The 21,340-nt window shown below is 44.3% G+C and overlaps 1 protein-coding gene across 5 annotated transcripts in view; it reads left to right on the top strand.

Annotated features, from left to right (window-relative positions):
• Ntrk3 (neurotrophic receptor tyrosine kinase 3) overlaps nt 1-21,340 on the top strand; it is a 370,545-nt gene that overhangs the window by 204,942 nt on the left and 144,263 nt on the right. For all 5 annotated transcript variants that reach the window (XM_021200791.2, XM_021200784.2, XM_029531709.1 and 2 more), the window contains exon 12: nt 9,616-9,804. In XM_021200791.2, coding sequence (XP_021056450.1) covers nt 9,616-9,804 — 189 coding nt within the window. The remainder of the gene's footprint in view (nt 1-9,615; nt 9,805-21,340) is intronic.

The raw sequence follows: 21,340 nt of genomic DNA, 5'->3' as shown, positions 1-21,340 counted from the left end.
AGAGCAGCCAGTGAGTGCTTTTAACAGCTGAGCCATCTTTCTAGTCCCTTGGTTTTAAGATACGCTCTGGGACATGTTTAGACAGAAATGGGGTGATACCAAGGGGTTACTAAAGGGAGTAACTCATTTCTATTATTCAAAGCAGGTATATATGCAGCCAGATACATCTGGGAGCTCCAGGTTGTCAATAGATTCTATATACACTGCTAATATGTATACACAGTACATACAGGTATAAGGGTGCTAGGTTGCCAAAATGCAGTTAGAGCATATGTGTGCATAGCCCAAACCAAGTGGAGTCCTAAGTTGCTAAGCTATTCCCTATGCTTTCCTACCTCAGATTCAAATGAACCAAAATCAAAGGATCCTCTAGTCTAAATGGCCTGTGATTTTGAAGTTTTACTGCCCTACCCCCACTTGAGATTCCTAAGGACTTCATATATGTCTGCAGAGTGAGAGTGAATTTTGAACAAGGGGAAAATGTCCTCTGGTCTGCCATGAAGTGATATGATCTGTGTACTAGACAAGCTGAGTGGGAATGCTTAGGGCTTAGAAGTGAGTTTAGCATCTCTGAATAGACTGCAAAAGCCACTGGGTACTCATGATTTCCCTCCAGCAGTAAATCCAGGCTTGTTTTCAGTATCTTCAACTTAGGGGCCATGTTGGTTGGGAATGCTTCCATTCGGCACCCCCACACTGAGGATGTATGCAAGTCTACCTTGAGGCAGGTAGAGGAGAGATGAAACACAGAGACCACAGAGTCTAAGAGTTTGGCTCTGTAGCATGAAACTGCCGCTTACTAGCTGTGTGGCCTTAGGCAGTTTACTTAATTTCTCTGATTCTATTTGTAGGACCTACATTAGTGATTCCCAGTGAACACTGTGTGCGATTGTACGTACAGAAAGTCCAGTGTAGCATCTATAGTCACTGAATGTTCAGCAAGCACTTAGTATTGTTACTCTGATTTATCATAGAGTTTGAAGGCCATCACTCTGGGGGAAAGAATTAGATTTTCTACAGGTGGTTGTATGTTTGGGCATCACTCCGCACGTGTTCAAGAATGCTTCGAGAGAGCAGCCTGGGCATGTTTTGACTGCCTGTGGCGACCTTCTCACTGGGAAGTCCCACATAGTAATATGCCCATGAGGCTCCAGGTTTCTCCTGAAAAGGGTTTTTCTTCTCCCCTGCCTCCATTGTCTGTCTCTTCTTTCTAACTCATCAGACCTCACTGTCAGTTAAAAGAAGTTCCAGCTGAAACCACCTGGGGTCAACCAGTGGGCTTTTGAAATATTGGCACTTCCACTTGTGAATGAGGAGAGTCGGAGACATCTGGGCTCAGCTTGTGGGAACTGAAGCTCTTTGATAATGGCATACAGTTTAGTTAGTGCAAAAAGTAGCATGAGAGAGAGAGAGAGAGAGAGAGAGAGAGAGAGAGAGAGAGAGAGAGAAAGGGGGGAGGCTTGGGGATGACAGTGATTTGCCAACCTGGCTGTGCCAACGCACTGTAAACTCAGGTGGTGTTTCCTTCAGTTCCCCAAAGTCCCCAACCTGAAGAGGGTGGGGGAGCTATAGATACAGCTTTATGAGAAGCCAAATTTTGCCATAATGTTGGCTTGCTGAGCTCTCTTTTTGCATGCATCTATGTGTGTGGTGTGCATCTTTGTTTGCATATATATTAGAGTGCATGTAAAGGCCCAAAGCTGACGTTGAGAGCCTTCCTTGATTGCTTTGTACTTAATTACAGGGTCTCCCAATTGTATCCAGAGCTTGCCTATATAGCTAGTCCAGCTAATCAACTTGTCCCGGGAATCCCTGTCTCCACCTCTGAGCGCTGGAATTAAAAGCTGGCTGACATACCTATCCAGCATTTATGAGGGTCATAGGGATCCAAACTGTATTCCTTGCAGAACAAGTGTTTTAATGGCTGAGCCATCTCCCTAGCCTTCGTGTTGAATTGTGTGTAGTCATGATACAACAATGGGTGAAGCTGAATTAAGACATGTCCAGACTTGAGCTAAGAACTCTTTAGGGGAGCCTTGGACAAAGAACACCAGCATTTTGGATTCTAATCATCTTAGATACGCAATTGGAAGGTAATTATTTTCTTCCTGTTGATGTAACATCTGCACACAGTCTTTGGAGGAGGCTGGCTGCTTTTCCTCTCGGCTGAAAGCATTTTTCCACTCTCTGGACCCCATGCTTCTGGCCATTTCTTTGCCCTTGAATTTTCTGTTGTTTCTCATCACTACAACTTGGTGTTGCAATTTTCTAGCTCTAAAGTTTCCTAGGAAAATGTCGCGATTTTCTTTCCTGCACAAGGCCAGTTCCCTGTGGGTCTGACTGGGTGTTAAGACTAGAACTGAAAGCTTCAGGCATAGTTCAGTGGTAGAGTACTCATCTAGCAATCACAAGGCATTGGGCTATTTCTCATCTCCAGCATCACACACACACACACACACACACACACACACACACACACACTGAACACACACTGCACACACATACACGGTACACACATACACTGCACACATATACATTGCACATGCACAGAACACACATTGCACACACACTGCACTCACTGCACACATGCACACACGCGCGCGCGCGCGCGCACACACACACACACACACACACACACACACACACAGTGTATCTGGGAAAGGTACAGTGACTGACCCCCTATAATTGCCCCATTCTCATAAGCAGATGTTAGGACCTGAGCCAACCTAGGACAGCGGGATAAACTCAGACTTGGAAACCAGATAGATAAGGCTATGTCTACTGTTTATTAACTGGGTGACCTTGGGCAAATTATAAAACCTTGAGCTTCAATTTCCTCAGCTGCATCACAGAGGATAAGAGGATCAACCCCCAGGGCTGGTTTCGATGACTGAGTGAGATAAGGGAAGCGAGTCTTCAGAACACTGGGTCTGCTTTCCCTCTCCTTAAGCATGTTCGCAGGCTGGCTGATCATAGGCATCATTTTCAATCACTAAGATATCTCCAGGCTCTGAATGCTCTGAAGCATGAACACTGCCTTTGGTTCCTGTAAGGGCTAGGAGGGAGCTGGAGCCAGAGAATAAAGCTTGCCTTTGGGGAAATGCTTCTGGGAGAGGAGCCGAGTGGTGAGGAGGGCATGCCTTGTTGGGCAGCCTGCAGAGCCTCCTGTGCCCTAGAGGTCACTCTGGGCCAAATCTATCTGGGAGGAAGCAGAGGAGGGAGCATTGGATCTGGGCAGGAATTGAAGGCAGTGACTTGTCCCCAGGAACTCTCTCGGTCACAGCCTCTCTTCACTTGGCTTCTGTCCCACATCTGCCAATAAAAATTAAGAAATTGATTTTCTTTTGTTTGCCTCTGAGGACCGAGCTCTTTTTATGAGACAGCAAATGCAATCCCTCTCTAAGCATGGCTGGGTTTTTAATTGTGTTTGTTGTGGTTTCCCTTCTTCCCCGTTTATGAGTTCTTGCTCCCAGATTTGTTGATGTGAAACTCTCACACACCGGGGACATGTCAGTGTTTGAATTTTATCAGTGGGAAAAGGTTGAGGTTTTAAAGACTCACTTCCTTAATCCAAAGGTTGGCACATTTTGCTTCATGCTGACACACAGAAAAAGCACGAGGCTCTTCCAGGCTTCTTTTATGTCTCGTGTCCTATCTTGGTGGCCATGGTCTCATTCCATGTACAGCTGGAGATGGAAGCCACCTTTGGGGCTAAGGGTGGAGAGGAGGCACTTAGAGATGAACTGCCCCACTGAGACCAGGACACATTTACCCTTTGAATGAAAGATTACTTTTGTAGAGATGTGTGAATGCTTGTGTGTGTGTTTGCCTGTGTGTGTCTGTGTATGTCTGTGTGTGCATGTGTGTCCATGTGAGAGAGTGTGTGTGTGTGTGTGTATCTGTGAGTGTGTAAGTGTAGCCTAGGAATTGACCATAGGTGTCTTTGCCTAGCATTCTCTACCTCTCCACTTTGAGACAGAACCACTCACTGAACCTGGAGTTCACTGATGGGCTACATCAGATGTCCAGAAAGCCCCCAGGACCCTCCTATTTTCATCTGTCAGTGCTACGATCACAGACAGGCACACAGGGGGCTTTTTATGTATGTGTTGGAAAGCCAAACTTGGGCCTCATGCATGCACAATAAGCATTTTACTTAACCTCTCCCCAGCCCTTGTAGAAGTGTCTTTAAGATGGGCTAAAGCATGAAAATAGTCTAAATGAAAAGACTCAAAGAACATGTTAGTTATGGAGAGTCCATAGTGCCCCCACCAAGCTTAACAGCTTAAAGTAACAAATCTGTGGCTCCGGGATCTACTGCTCTGTCCTGGTCCAGTCTAAGAGACTGGAACTCTGCCTCACGCTTTCCCAAGTGCCAGCACTGGGAGAAAGGAATGTGTCCTCATGGAAGAGCTGTGTCCTCTCCACTGTTTACTGACTTCTAAAGAGGCAGAGGGTGTTGCATGCCTTCTAGGTGTGCAGAATACAGCTGCACCTCAGATGCCTGGAGGCTCTCAGATGTCTGAGCTCTTCCATGACCTCAGCTCCTAAAAGAGCTTCCAGAGTTGGGAGGATGAGGCTACCTTATCTCTTTGGAAAGAAGTTTCAAGATAAAGGAAAGACCTTACACATGAATGGGGTATGGACCTGCTGCTTTACAGTTCAGCTGTAAACTTGATTGATCAAAGCTGCCTTTCAGAGGTGAACCCGGGCTTGTAGATACTTAGCCATTTATCCTGAGCTTCGCTGGATCAGATGTGTTACTGATCTATATAGGCTCATGCACTCACACCATGCTCTGTGTGTCCTAACGTGCCAGTGAAACTGTGAAGGTACTGACTTGATTTTCCTCCTCCACTGTGTGTGAGTCATCCTATCCCCCTTTCTCCCTTTGTGTCGCTGACTCCAAGGACAGAGTTTTCCATGGCGTCCTCACATTTCTGTGGAACCACGGTGCACCTGAGGATCCTCCTGATGACCTGCAGCCCTGGCTCCTTCCCCAGCAATTGGAGTTCTGCCCACCTGGAAAGGAGTTCATTATGTGTTCTTCCTAGGGTTACATCTCCGAGAATCCAGATATCACCATGGGATCAGCCACTTATGAATATCTAAGTCACCCCCCCCCCGGTCTCCACCACCAGTTTGGCTCCCTTTCTTTACATACTTTAGATGTGGGCAGCTTCAAGAAAACATTGGAAAGTCCCACATGAATCATAGACTTGTTTTCTCTTCTTCTTCATTTTGATCCCCTTTGGGACACCTTAGTAAGCTCTTTACTTCAGTAATCAGAAAAGATGGGACCACAAGTCTGTGGCTTTCATCCTGACTGGCAAGAAAGCCATCAGAGTTGGAACAGAAACCAGATTCGAAAGTGAAGTGCTGGTGTGCCCACCATGGGTCCCAACCTGTTCCTGAAAGAGTGTTTGTAAGTATGCTTGTATGCGGTAGGGAGACATTAATTTATGTGGTACAGGGGGACTGAAGAGTCTCATTTGTGCTAGGCAAGTTCTCTACCATTAAGACACAGCCCTGTGTCTGTTTTCCTCTCTAAACCTTATTTTGAGACGTGGTCTCATCACGTAGCTGGACTATCTAGAACGAGCGATCCCCCGGCCTTTTTGTCTTCACAGTGCTGAAATTAAGGGAAGGTATCATGGTGCTTGGTTGAGAGACTCTTGGCTCTGATTGCAGTGCTGAGGATCAAACCCAGGGCCTTTCACATGCTAGGCAAGTGCTTTACACGGAACTACATACTCTCAGAACAGAGACTGGCTTTTTCAAAACATTTAGTTTTTTTTAAATTATCCCTGCTTTTAGAGGAGTTTTAGGTTCACAGCATTGGATGGAAGGCACACAAGTTTCCCCTCTTACCTCGCATATGTGTCCCTTCTTAGTTGTGAGCATACCCCACAATCATACTGTGATGAATCTGAGACTTGTCGTATTTACCCAGGATCAGGGACGCTGTGAACTCAGAACAATCATTTCCAAGTAAGCCCCGTGGTACCTCGGTGCTATAGTTCCATCCAGACACTGCTGGTTTCAGCTGTGGGCTGGCAGGGATGATGGGCCTTATTTCACATCCTTAGGAGGAATGGGTACATGCCAAGTTTATTGGCTTTTGTTTTATAGTGAGGATGAATAAGAGGGTGTTGGGTAGTAGACATTGGACCGATGCTACCGTGTTCTATTCTGATTGTGGACATAGTTTAATAAGAGTATTTGGCAGTGCTGGGTAAAGATGATAATGAATTATCTGTAGTCTATCTGGGTGAATCTAATTGAGGTGATTTATCCCTCTCCCAGTTTTCAGGGGTCAAGGAAATACCTTTCAAACACATCTCAGGCTCTTGCCATTAAAGCCAGCTGCTAATAGGGAGTACAGTGCACTAGAATGTACTAGAATCCTTTGTCCCTTTGAGCAAAAACATTTTCCACAATCTTCTCCTCACGAAGGCAGTGCCAGGAGATGGTTCAGTGCACATGCCCTGGTGGTATGTATTTGTGTGTGTGTGTGTGTGTGTGTGTGTGTGCGTGTGTGTGTAGAATTCCATGTTGAAAATTCATATTCTCTTCCTCTACTTCCCAGAGCTCTTTCTAAACTGTTGTTTCATCTTGGCAGAGAAATTTACTTTCTTCCTGGTTTCATTTATTTCCTTTCAGTTTCATTTTTGGAAGGTTTTCTTGATTTCTTAAACTCTTCATTGACTTAAAAATGCTTGTGACTGAAGTTTTCAATGACCCTTTTTTTTCTGCCTTCAAATTGTCCACCTCTTAAGTATTGCCTTATTTTATACCTGTGATGTCCTATTTCCCTCTTAGACTGTTTGGTGGTGTGATTCATCGATACATACAAAGAAAACCCCTGAAAAGGGAATTAGCTGTAACTGTTTGTGACTTCATACAACTGGCGTTTTAAGTGGCTGCTTTGGTAGTTGCTTTGGTTTTCTGAGTCTTCTGCCTCATCCATTGCCTTCATTCCTGCGGGCTCCCAACTACCCGGCTTGCATGAAGAAACTCTTCTAAGATGTCTGGTGGTCTCTCCCACAGCACCATCTCTCTATATTTAGGAACCGAGCAGTGGAAAGCCGAAAGGATTCCAGGTTGTGTGCCTGCGGTTGTCATGCTCACTGTCAGCTCCACTGTGAAATGATTCCAGGGTAGCTTTTCATCAGGAAAAGGAAAAAAAGTCAACATCTGGACGCCTTCTTTCTGACTTTCTCTGTGGAAGAGTCTGCTCACATCTTTAGTACTGGGATGAGTGGATAGCAGGAAGTGGTAGGCAGACTGAGCACAAAGGTGACTCTTCTAGGAATAGAAAGAAAGGGCTCAGTTCTGGGCTTCTTTCAAGCCCCCTCCCCTGTGTCTTTTGATTCAACTTCTGTAGGAATGCATTGCTCCTCTTGTGTGGTGGGGGCAAGGTTGTGGCCCCAGAGTGGAATCCAGGGTTCACCTCAATTAGATTCACCCTGATAGACTACAGATAATTCATCATCATCTTTGTCCAGCACTGCCAAATACTCTTATTAAACTATGTCCACAATCAGAACAGAACACGGTAGCATCAGTCCAGTGTCTTGTTAGGCATGGGCCTCTTTGTTATTTTCCTGTGCAGCCTATTGTTAGGCCATGAGCCTCTTTGGATACCCTACTCCTGGCCCACGCACTCCCAACAGGTCACATGCCAGTGGTGTTCGCCTGCTTTGCTCTGAGTCACTGCCCTCCTTTGATGTATTTTTTCAACTTCCCAAATGTTGTTGAAATGTCTTGCTTATTCTCATCTCTTTTTCCTAGTGCACCAATATTTCTTCAATTCTTTTGTATTTTAGTGATGGTTTTGGGGACGGCTAATACGAGGGCTTAGTGTTCCTCATTTCACTGCAACTCACCATGGAAGTTTTTCCCAATGAGTTTCTGAGCAAAGTGTTTGCAGGACCACATTCCATTTTGCAAGACAGGTGATTACTCTGGGCATTTTGGCAACCACTTATTGCCACTTTTGCACAGAGTCTCTAGACACCATCAGCCATTTGTCACGGGTTGGAATAAGCCTGCCTGTGCTGACGGAGTGGAATCCAGGGTCCGCCGTTTGCATTTACCAGTCTTCCATTTAGTTCTGCCTCATTGGCGCTTCACCTCGCTGTTTGATGGGAAATATTCTCTCCATAAACTTCAGTAAGATGTAATGGATTTCTGCAGTGGAAATATTGTTCAAGCCGCAAAACCAAATCGCAGCAGGCGCTTTGTCTGGGGACCCTGTGTCTAGCAGAGCAGCCACTTAAAACGCCAGTTGTATGAAGCCACAAACAGTCACAGCTAATTCCCTTTACAGGGGTTTTCTTTGAATGTATGGATGAATCACACCACCAAACACGATCGTTGTTCTGCTAAGACTGCAGCATTAATTGTCTCTGTCAACTTGTGCTTGTGAGTCACCTACACACTGGGTTTCTTCTTAGGGTTAGAAAATGGATGGGGTTGGGGCAGGGGATTCAAATGAGGGTGTTTTGGTGTGTATGCTTTGTAGTCAGTGGGACAATGTGGATGTTTCAAGAGTAGGACAACCATCATGGCTACCACTAGGCTAACAGTGACATAGCCATAACTATAGTCATTTGTAAAAGTATAATATAAGAGAGGCTCAGGGCAATACTGAGTAAAGAAGATGGTACAGAGACCAGCAGAAGCTGCATCACACACTCTGGAAAGTGAATTGCCATGCTGAAGGTCGCAGAGCCTCCAATTTCCTAGTCATGGGTTCTGGGTCACCAAAACACATGGAGAACATTAAGAATCTTGATGCCAGGTGGCACCCCAGACTTCCTGAATCAGAATTTCTGGGGTGACACTCTGGAGTTTTGCATACATGCATGTGTATGGATTCTCTCTCTCTCTCTCTCTCTCTCTCTCTCTCTCTCTCTCTCTCTCTCTCTCTGTGTGTGTGTGTGTGTGCATGAGGTTGACTCTGGGTGTCTTCCTTAATTACTTTCTACCTTATTTTCTTTATACAGGGTCTCTTACCAGAGCTCTGTGCCCAGCCGATAAGTCTTAGGCATCCTCTTAGCTCTGCCTATCCAGCACTGGGATCATAAGTGTTTACCAGCATGTCTGGCTTTTATGTGTGATGGCGGGGACATAACGCAGGTCCTCATGCTTATGAGGCAAGGGCTTTAGCAACTGAGCCACCTCCTCAGCTCTTCAATAGCAGTGGTTGTTTTTTGTTTTGTTTTGTTTTGCTTTGTTTATGCTCCAAGTAGAGGAGGGGTTCTGTTTTTAAGTCTTGTTATTGCTGCATAAACAAAGAAACCTAGGAGCTTTATTATTTTGAACTAATTTGGGTTTGGGAAGGAATTAAAAAGATTTATGTCATGGTTATTTCAATTCATTTTTATTTTGGAACTATTTCTATGACTGAGAGTCAGTTATTTTCAAGCAAGTGAATTTGGCTGGAGTTGTTGAAGTTGAGAATTCAGGGAAATTGAGCAATACTTATCTAATGGATAATACTCTTCAGAAAAGTATGATGGTAAAGTAGTGAAGTACAGGTCTGGGCACAGGCCTGATACGGCATGGATGTGACTTCACCGAGTCCTATGTCTCTTATGGTTTGTGCAGGTCCTGTGGCTGTTATCAGTGGAGAGGAGGACTCAGCCAGTCCACTGCATCACATCAACCATGGCATCACTACACCGTCATCGTTGGATGCTGGGCCTGACACAGTGGTCATTGGCATGACCCGCATCCCAGTCATTGAGAACCCCCAGTACTTCCGTCAGGGTCACAATTGCCACAAGCCAGACACATGTAAGTAATAGGATTGGATTCTGTCCCCCACCCCAACTTTTCTTTGTGGGGGGGGGTGGTATGGAAGCAAACCATGTCTCTGGGGTTCTGGAACCTTCTAGGGTAACCTTTCACCTACCTACCTCCCACTTTCTAGGAGACCCTCTCTGTCTTTAAATGCAGAATATATCCTGAATAAGGGGATGCCAGTGGGCAGAATCCCCGAGGAAGGGAGGACCACAGTCTATGTTTAGTTCCATCTTCTATTCACCTGGCTCAACATTGCCCTAAATAAGGAGAGGTGCTCCTGTAAGGCAGGGCACACCAAAGAGGCTGATCTTTTCTGCAGACCCAGCCTAGCTGTTGAAACACATGACCTGGCTCTGTCTATACAGCAACCTCTGAGGTCATCAGAAGATCTATACAGGCCCCCATAGGAGGGGAAGCCAGTAAGGGCAGTAGGTATCTTTGAATGGTACCTACCTAGCTGCCCAGCCCAGCCCCCAAAGTATGCACTCCCTAAAAACATTCCAATTCAAGCTCTAGGAATCCCTTCTTCCTACCCTAGAGCAACTATTTCCTCCATGTTTCTCACCTCCTGTTGGTTTCTGCCACTCTCTTTATATTTCCTCTGAGCCCCTGCTAGATCCCCTCTCAACTCCTGAAGCTGTGGTGGCTTGTCCCTCCAGCCAACATTGTTTTCCTTCCTATGTTCCCAAGCTCAATTGCCCAGTGATGTGAATGCACAGCGTCTCCCCTTCACACTGCTCCTGCCTCCCAGGGACTGATCCACTGCTCAGCAGAGCGCAGATATACCACTAGCGAGCAGGGATACCAGGGAGGGATGGGAGTAGCCTGTTAGGGAAAGGCCTCACCATACAGACAGAGTACCAAAAAGGCTGTGAGCGGCCCATTCCAGCTACTAGCATTCCCACCAGTGGCTTCTCTCCATGTCTCAATCAGTCTGGGTTAGGCCTAGGAAAAAGGCATTTTCTGGTCTTGTTCATCCCCCTGGTCTGAACTCTCTGTACTTGAATCATACTCTTCAAAGCTCATAGTTCTTGCTGCTGCTGCTGGGACTTCCAGCAGCTGAGCAGGTCTTAGGTCATCCCATCAACCTTCACTTCCATTTCCCCTGGCTTGAGATTTTTAGTAAACCTTACCACACTGAGTAGGGCTGTTCTAGTGTCAGTTCAGGCCATTAGCCTCCATATCTAGAATCTGCTGTGGTATTTCATCAGAGGCTTCCTGTCAGTATCATTCAAAGGGTACCGGGTTCTAGATCAAAGTTGGGCATGGGAAAGAGATAAGGTTTCAGATCTACGGTATAAACTGTGCAAAACAGCACCACTACTAAGTGCTTGTCTGAGATCAGACTTGTCTGAACTGGCTAGGCTTAGCCAAGAAGGACAGTCTTCTGTAGTTCTTTGGCCATTGCTGTTTCGAATATAAATGTTTTTACTGTTGTTTGATGCAGTTCTTTCTATAAAGTCCCCGTAGACAGTGAATTAGAAAGTTCTGAACCTATGCTCACAGATAAAATATCGTGCTTGGTTTTGGTGAACTTCTGCTTGCCATATTTTACCATCTAACCTGTACATAACCTTTCATGTTGTGATTTTATTAAAAAAAAAAACCCACCTTAGTTAACAGATGTGACTGACTCATTCACATATGACTCAACTAATAGCTGATCAACACCCATCTTGTATACAGACTCCTCCGTAAGACATATGGCCACCATCTTGTATTTGAGATCATGGAATGGTATTTCAGAGTGATGCTTAGATGCCATTTTAGGGCAAAATTACCAACAAAAACACTAAAGGTGAAAATTGCAGTCTGGAATAGACCACCCGAAGAGTGCACTTGTTTATGGTATGAAAATTGGAACAATAATTTTAAAACATGTTGCATGAGATGAATATAAGCAATTTCATCTCCTAATTAAAAGTGTACATACACACCTCTCTGCAGACATGCAGTTAAGGCCCGGTTCAGCCTCTGCTAGAAGTGTTCATGCAGAGACATTGGTTTCTGGGTTGCAAATGAGCTTTAATGACCAGGCAGATTCCCAAGTACAGAATCTTGACTGATGATCATCACTGTCCACTCTGAGTGGATGCTCTGGCCTGTGGATGCTCAGAGTCAGATCCTAGGGTCATATCTATTTACTGGAGCTTTGGGTAATCATGCCATCTACACAAGTATAAGACATGGGCGAATGTGGCATGTGGGATGGGGGGAAGTTTCTCTTGAGACATCAGGGCCTTTGTCCCCTGGGAACCCAAGAGCTGTGGAGAGAACTCTGGGACCAGTTGAGTGTCCTTGGATGTCAGGGAAAATCTCACAGCCAAGGAGCCACCACACCAGGAAAATCATGGAGCATGCAGAGCTCTCCTTCTGGAACTTGTTCTGGTGTGTTTGCCAACGTGGCTGTCTAGGGAATGAGCCAGTAGAGGTTGGTGGACATAGATTCTAGGCTTCTTGGCAGACACTTGGGTTGGAGGGAACCAAACCTTATCACAGGAAGATCATGGGCTTGACTCCAATTGTCCAAGACCCTTGACCACAGGCAAAGTATCTTTTTAGTGCTACAGTCAATACACAGTGGATAACTAATTATTCTTAGAAAACATGTGCAGGACGATAAGTACTTTGAAGGAGCATTATAATTGTATTTGGCTAATTCTCCTGTGACTCACACAAGCAGGGGCAGAAAGGTGGAGAGGCCATGAGTCTCTGATTCCCAAGGTTTTATCCATCAAGGGAACTAACTTTGTGACACAACCCTATCAATGAGATGCCGTCATAATAGTTAAAGCCATATGTGCTTTGGCATATCAATAGGAGCAACCATAGTGCTGTATGCAAGACTGGGCTCATACCTTTGGGAGGATAGTGAAAATCAGGGTATTAAGAGACCAAATTATTCATATGATGGATCCCAGGGCTTGCCTCACCTGATTCCCTCCCTTCTCTCATTTCAACATGTATCATTTGGGAGTGCTATAGGGACAGAGAGCTTCCTGGCTGCAGGCTTCATTATCCAGACTCTACAGGAATGATTAAGCTCAGAGTGATTTTCCCCCTTTATTCTTGTGTTTACCATGAGTCATGGGACCTTTCCGACTAGAATGATTAGGAGGCTGCTTGGCTTCTTGCTTCCTGCTTTCTATCTGTCTTCAATCTGGCCCACAGCATTTTTCACCACATGTCAAGCTGCAAGGATATTTAAAGATCACCTAGTATCAATCCCTTATCAGATGCTTGCATCCCCTGCTTATGTTCCTAACAAATGCTCTGCACTTGACATTGTCTTTATCCTGAACGGATTCAGCCTTTACAGGATCCTGAGAGACCTGAATAAAGATGCAGCTACTTGGCCCTGTGTAACCAACCTGAATCTAGTAAGCCCCTTGTTATTTATGTAAACATTCCCAGACTCCCAAATGCACTAGAAAATGGATATAGTTTTCTTTGTCACGTGGCAGAAGGTCTTGGGCTAGAGATCATGGAATGAGACAGATGAACCTGTCCAAATGGAGATAGTGAAATTTGTGCATAGCCATATTTGGTCTTGGATTACCTTTGTGTATCTTGTGGACTTCAGTAAAGTCAATTTTTGAAAGGCCTGGGCTTGCTACCATCTGCAGAGTCAGGCTTCTGCTCTTTCCCATAGGCTGGAGAGAAGGCATCCCGGTTGTCTATGATGCTTAGGGCTCTCTGTTCATCCCTTTTCTCGGAACCTAATCTCTGTTGAGGAAACAGGCTGTTGGCTGTGCATCCATCATCACCATCCCTTTGGTCTTCAGGTGTCTATGTTGACCTTTGTTCCCAAGTAGTGCTAGCCGCTTTCCCAGGGTCAGCGCCTCACAGCCTGCAAACAGGAATGTGTCCCCAAGCCTGACCCTTCCTTTCACTGTCCTCCTCCAAGACCATGTTTTTCTGTTTCTTCTCCCCATGTCAACTTGTGCTGCAATGGAGCCACTAGTGCACTTTTTGAGCCATATCCCTAGGATCCTCAACGCTCTTTTTCTTTGAACCCTTTGCACAGCTGTAGTAGGTTTCTGAGTCTCTATTCCTCTTGCCATCTGTGCACCATAGCTTCTCCATCAAATACACATGCTGGAAGGGTTTGTGCTAGGCATTCTTCTGGACTCTAGGAAGGAAGAAGCAGACACACATTGCTGTCACCCCTTCAGTTTGACTGCTAATCATAACTAATTCCCAAGACCCCCCTTACTTCCTAGACCCTCTCCCACCCATTGTGCCTTGTATATTCTGCTTTTGCCTGTTGCTATTGGTTTTCCACCCTTTACCCTTTTTTTTTCAGACTGGCAATTGTTTCCTAACTGCTGTATGTAATTCCTGTTTTGAAATAACATCCCTCCCCCACATGCACACTCTCTATATAGCATTGCCCCATACCATTTTCTTCCTAAATATATTGTGATATAATGGCATTTTAATTCCAGACACTTATGAATCCCTCCCAGGCACACTCTATCACAACATGAGTTTTCTTCTTTGCTTCTTTCTAACACAAGGCTTACAGACAACACCATGTACCAGTCTTGGATGACTTTAAACCAGATTCTAAGTTACCCTGTCACCTCTCAAATAAATGTGTTCTGTTTCCCAAACATGGATTTACTTTCTTTCCAGTTATAGCACTTCTGTGCTATAATTGTCCCCACCCATGCATGCACTCTCACTATGTGTTCATGTGTATGCATGTATGTGGTTGGCTAGAGGACAGCTTTAGGTAACTCCCATGTTTATTGAGACAGGGACTCCACTTGACCTAGCATCAGCTGAGTACTTTAAGCTGACTGTCCAGTAGGCTCTAAGGACCTACTTATCTCTACCTTCTCAGAACAAGTATTTAACTTTTTAGTTTCTACTGAATACACTAAGGCCAAAGAAGACACTAACATGCATCAGATGGTATCATAATTTGGATCCTGAATGTACCCTCCAAGCTCCCATGAATTGGAGACTGGGTATTCAAGGCAGCACTCTCGGGAAGTGGTAGAAACATTAAGGACAGAATCTAGTGGAAGTTCTAGGATACTGGGGATATGCGCTCAAAAGTTACTTAGTGGCAGTCTTCTCTCACTTTTCTTCCCTAGACATGAGCTGAGTGATTTTTGGCTCCACCATATGCTCTGCACCATTGTCACCCCAAACCCTTCCAGAGCTCTAAATTCAAGAAGTCCGACTTATCCCAGACCAGGACCTTTTGTGCAACGAGAAAATCTAAATATTGTCTCTTGATAAAATGAGGATTTTAAGGGTTTGTTATGGTCAGGAAAAGTTGATAAATATGGGTGCCTCATGACCTAAGCTCTTTAGCAAGGTTGCTGATCTGTAACCTCAGCATCTGGACCAAGCACCAAGGCTGGTGTTTGTTGTGTTTTACCTTAAGTTATCAGTAACTGACTTTCCACAGAAGAGCCTGCTACCCCATTTTACAGATAAAGCAACTGAAGCTCTATCAGCTTTGCTGACTTGCTCTAGATCACACAGCTCCCAAAATTGAACCTGGGATAATAAGAAGAACAAACAAGAACCATGGGACCCACCATCTGTCTTTATTCATCAAACCAGTTACCTAGAATTCTAGGGATCCTAAAATCTGCCATACCTCCTGAATGAAGGGACATACCCTGTTGAGGAGTGAGGACAGTTTCTATGTAGTATGTTCAAGGTTGACCGAAATTCTTAGTCACAAGACTGGGTCAATCTTTGTCTGACACTTATAACCTCTTTGATTACAAATTCAAGATGCTAAGGGACCATGTCTTCAGGTGAGGTATTAGCTACTCTTGGCATTAGATAATTGTTTTCTTCTTAGGTTAGGTTTAGGTTTAAAACGGAGCAAACTGTGGAGTTCCCACATGTTCCTATTTATTCCCTTGCCCTACAACAGTTTGCTGCTGTATCATTGAAATCTGGCATGAGTGTGGTTCAGTTTTGATAAGTGATAGCATTATGATAATATTGAGAGACTACTGTTAGCTAAAGTCCACAGTTTTCAGTAGGATGGTCTCTTGGTGGGTGGCAGTTCTGTGTTCTGATCTAAAAGTCCTGTTACATATCCCAAACCCCTAGCAAATACTGATCTCTTAACTGTTCCCATTGTTTGGGGTATGTCTTTTCTACTTGTCATATAGTTGGAGTTACAGTGAAACTAGCCTTCCAGCTTGGCTTCATCTACTTATCAGTACGCCCCTAAAGTTCTGCCATGTCTATCCATAGCCTGATAGCTTATTATTCTTCATTATCATGTAACTTTCCAACTTCTCGATGTGCTGCACTGTTATCACTCACTCCTACTGAAGGACCTTGTATTAGCTTGTTAGAGCTTCATAGCACAACACTCCAGACAAATCAGCTTCACACAACATGAATATATTGTCACAGTCTGAAATCTAGATGCTGGGAGGGTACTGCTTTTTCTGAAGCTCTTGTGGATCCTTCTGAGTCTCTCCATGTGATGGGATAGCCAGCACCTTGGCTGTTCCTCAAATTTGCAGGTGAGTCACTCCATCTATCTTCATATGGCTTCTAACAAAGATAGCAGGCATATTAAATTAGGGTCCCACTGTACCGCAGTGTGATCACTTAAAATAATTACATCTGTAATTTCCATACTTCCAAATGAGTTTACATTCTAAGGTACCAGGATTTAAGTCTTCAGGATAAATTTTTTGAAGTGGGTAATTAGCAGCTTCATTGTTTGTGGTTTCCCATTTGGAAAAATAAAGCCATATAAACGTTCAGATGCAGGTTTATGGGTGGATATAAGTTTTGTCCTTATGTGTATAAATAATTAAGCACAATCCTAGATCATATATTGAGAATGTGTAGCCTTCTAAGATACTGTCAAACTGTCTTACAAAGTAGAGGCACTGAGGCAGGTAGCTTCTGGTTCCCATTACACTTGCCTCTGCTAACCACTCCTGTCTCAGATTCTTTGTAGGTATGCATGCCCATTCTTTGCCTGCTTTCTGAAGTGTCTTCTACTCTGAATTGTCTCAGCAGTAGAGGCCAACATGGTTCTTGTGGATGTTTACACAGACTAATGCACACCACTTCCATCTTGCGTGGCCAAAGGCCAGTTGGTGTGCTCATGTCAGAGCTGGCCCCTTGGTTTACAGTGTGTCCAAGCTTGCAGTGAATGCCAACAGAGTCTGGTGAGTCCTTTCTTGTGGGCCAGATTCAAGCTTCTGATTAGCCCTTCCTTTTTATGGATCCACTCCTTTTTTAAAAAAAAAAAAAAATCTTTTTTTATTGGTTTGTTTTTGTTTTTTGTTTTTTGTTTTTTTTTTGTTTTTTGAGACAGGGTTTGTCTGTGTAGCCCTGGCTGTTCTGAAACTCTCTCTGTAGACCAGGCTGGCCTCAAACTCAGAGATCCATTTGCCTTTACCTCCTGAATGCTGAGATGAAAGGCACATACTGTCACCGCTTTCTTTTCTTCTTTGCTTTTTCTGCCATCTTCCCAATGTCTTCATTTTTTTGCCATGTAATACTTTCAAGCTGACTCCCCAATTCAAATTTTCCTTGTGAGTCTCCCTTTTGGAGAACAGTCACGCATTCAACCCTGAGTCCCTCCTGGCTTGCCAACCACATGTTCATTCCTTCCTTCCATCACAGAGGACATGGAAGCTCTACCTGACATCTTCACAGCCCCTCCCTCCCATGAGATTGCTAAAATTCCTTTATCTGTTGGTTTTCTGCAAAGTCCTTTTCTCTTTTGTTCACCTACTCAGTTTATAGACATCTACTGGTCTCATATTAAGTATAGAAGCTGGGGCTAGAGTGCAAATCCCACCCTTTATATCTCTTCAGCCACAATATATCTGTTTGGAGGCTTAATCCCTTCTTATTTCCCCAAGACAATGTCACTATATACTCTCCTATTCTTACCTATGAACTTTCCGCACCAGGAAATAGAGCCAAGGAGACTCAAGTCTGTGGCCTTTATGGGGTTGAGTAAGTGGCTTGTCTCCTCCTTTGCTTCTGGGCTTATTAGTCATGGATCTTGCCTTTTCTGGAAGAGAAACTGCCAGGGCTGGTTTCCCAGCTGCAGAGGGGAGTGCAGAGCCTGTGTGTGCAATGCAGTATTAATAGTGCATCTGCATGATATAGATTTCTGTCAACCTCTGTACTAACAAACATCGCTTAGCTCAGGATAATGATGGCTGTTTATTCCCCAGCCACTTAGCTCAGCATCATGGACTTGCACATGAAATATGGAAAATGGGTTTCTTTGTCTGGGAAGAGCAGGCCCCTCCTTGAGCCAATATCGGAGGCCATGAGAGCAGTTGCTGTGCTGCTGCGGAGGCGGAGTGTACCTTTCTAGCTTTTCCTTCTGCAGAATTTCAGACTGGCCTTACTAATGACAAGAGGGGGCTCTGGTTACAGGGCTGATCTGGGGAGCTCCCTGAAGTATGCAACTGAGAAAGGAAGGTTACAGTATGGGGGGTGCTGCCTGGTGAGGGATAGGATGACACTGGTAAGATGTGCCATGACAGTAATGAGACAGATGTGGAGGTGTGGGGTTCTGAAGCTCTCCTCCTTTCTTATGCTGGTTGATCTGGACAAGGACCCTTAGGGGAACTATTGGATCTTGATGAAGGCATCAGTGACATTTAGCTCTTAGACTTTGCCAGTGGTTGGGCATTCTCAGGCCCAGGTTTCCAGACCGTAGTTCATGGACCATTTTAAATGAATGTAAGCTAAGATTGCTCCTCTCTGGTTTCTCTTTCATCCCATTTTCAGGTTAAATTGGAATGTTTAGTAGATCTCTGAGAGTTCTGTGATGCTGGGTTCGGTATATCCAGCTTCCTTTCTATTTTGAAGATCTGGAGAGTGCCAGGATGGGACATCTTAGGAGTCAAGGGAATTAAGTCCTGTTAATTAGGCTGAGGTGCAAATACAAGTCACACAGTTGTCTTGAGGCTCTCAATCCCTAGAGAATAAACATCTCTAGACACAAACATCTGCATCCCCTGGGTATGGTACAGCTCAACTATACTATTTTGTGATAACACCCCCCCACCCACACACATACATAGGAACATGAAATTAAATAACCATCTGATTTTAAATGATTTTAAAACCCTAAATGTACCTGAAAATGTGCTTCAAAGGTTTAGCCACCTGGAGCAAAGAGATCTACTCATGTTCATCTCCTTGGGCCAAGGCAACCTGCCTTTCTATCGATAGCTATGACCTCGTCTGTTCTGTACTTCACGGCCATAATCACATACTTAAAGTTAGAAACTGCATGCAGTCATGCTAATTAAGTAATGAGGTATAATTATGCTCACTGTAAATACACAGTAATTGGATAAAAAATGTACTTAGGGGGTAAGGATGTACTTCATGGTTGAAGGTGAGGAATGACAAGGTCTCTAGCCATCCTGGAGGGGTGTCATTTCATGGCGCCATAGGAGCTCATGGGGGAGCTGTACCCAGCAGAGGCAAGTGAGCAGGCTGTGAAGTGGGTACTCTGTTTCCTTTTCAGATGCCTAGGTGCAGCAGGACTACATGTCTTCTTGGTGCATTATGGCCTTAGCCTTGTTTTTAGGAAGTAGGAAGATTAACTTCTCTTGTGAGACTGTTTTTCAGCTCAGAGTTTTTCCTTGACCAATTTCAGATACAGAATCTATATAGGGATGATGATGATGATGATGACGACGACGATGATGATATTGATATTAGTTACTTTTGTATGTGTTTAGAGGAGGTCAGAGGTGGACACTGAGGACCTTTCTTTATCTTCCTTCATTGTTTGAGACAGGGTCTCCCACGGAACCCAACATTAGCTAAATTGGATGAACATAAGTGAGTGGAGATCCATCTGGTTCTATGCCTACCAACCCCAACTCTACTCTAGGGTTCCAGATGGGTGTGACGGACGATGCCCAGCATTTTTATGTGGTGCCAATGATCCAAACTTGGATCCTCGTACATATGCAGCTGGCATTTTCCTGACTGAGCCATCTCCTCAGCTGCTGATTTGGAATTTTAAAGGGCGATAATTCCAAACTAGTTGAGACACACAGACATCAGACAGTAATCCAACGATGGGCTTTACAATTGAGCTGAAGATGGTTGTTTGGACTTAAAGTCAATATGGGCTATTTGATGCCTTTCCCAAGCCTTGAACTTGTGGCACACAGGTATTGATGCTTCTGTGTACATGGGGACCATTCAGTTGCAGTAAGAGGGATTGCAGTCTGCTCCATCTTTTGCATTTCAAAGTCTAGAAATTGCCTGAGAAGACTTAGCACACAGGGAGTTCTTTATGAATCTTGTCTAAACAAGAAATAAGATGGCTGATGGTAATTCTGCCTCGTTCCTTAGAACAATCCCTTGCCCTTCTCAGCAAATACCACAGACACGAAGGGAAGGATGTGGGTGGGAGTTACCTTCTTTGTTGCTAAGAAGGCAGAGATGCTCATTTTAGGAGCAGAGTTTGAAAATCAAGACAAAGTGTCTATAGGACTGGGGAGATATCTCACTAGCCAAGTGTGCTCACTGTGCAAGTGTGAGAACCTGAGTTCAAATCCCCAGCTAGGCCTGGTTTTGTATGCCAACAACCCCAGCTTTGGGGATGGAACCAGGAGGATCCTAGGCACTTGCTGCCCAGCCAGCCTAATCAAAATAGTGAGATTTTAGTTCATTAAGGGGCAGCGTCTTAAAAGAACACAGCAGAGAACAGTAACTGCCCATCCTCCACTGGCTTCTGCATAAGTACACACGTGTGCATGCATACTCCCTCCCAAACACAAAAGAAAAAAAAGAAACCTACTTGTAAAAGTAATGAATATAATAAAAACAAAGTTAATCTACTGTTTAAAAGAGCAGGAACCATCCCTCTCTCTCTTTTTTAACTTTCCGGGTTTCTGTAGTTGTTATAGGATATATATTCATATCTGGGAGATTTGGAGCTAGGAGCCTGACATGAGAAAGAGTGTGTGATGTCTGTGTTTCTGAGTCTGGCATACAATGATCAGTGTGCTCTTTTCCAGCTCCATCTATTTACCTGAAGGTTTTATGATTTCACCTCGGGTGGCTTGGGAAGTCTGGACAACAAAGTTACGATGAACAGTAATGATGTTCACGGTGTTCAGCTTTATTATAGTCATCATCAAAATGTCCACCTCACATGGCTAGTTCATGAAGATAAGGAGAAACATGTGTGTTCACTGGTCTTTATATTTTAAAAAAATAATTTTTGGTTTAGAAGGGCTGGAAAAGGAAAAGAGGCCATATCCAACCTTGAGGGCTGCAGGTCCTCCATCATTGATTGTGCTCAGGATTAGGATCTTCCAACTGTAATAAGGACACATGCTCCACTATGTTCATAGCAGCCTTATTTATAATAGCCAGAAGCTGGAAAGAACCCAGATGTCCCTCAATAGAGGAATGAATACAGAAAATGTGATACATTTACACAATGGAGTACTACTCAGCTATTAAAAACATTAAATTTATGAAATTCTTGGGCAAATGGATGTATCTGGAGGATATCATCCTT

The sequence above is a fragment of the Mus pahari genome, chromosome 1 (assembly GCF_900095145.1).
Source record: "Mus pahari chromosome 1, PAHARI_EIJ_v1.1, whole genome shotgun sequence".
NCBI lineage: Eukaryota > Metazoa > Chordata > Mammalia > Rodentia > Muridae > Mus > Mus pahari.
Note: the sequence above shows the minus strand (reverse complement) of the source record. Positions and strands in the feature narration are given on the sequence as shown.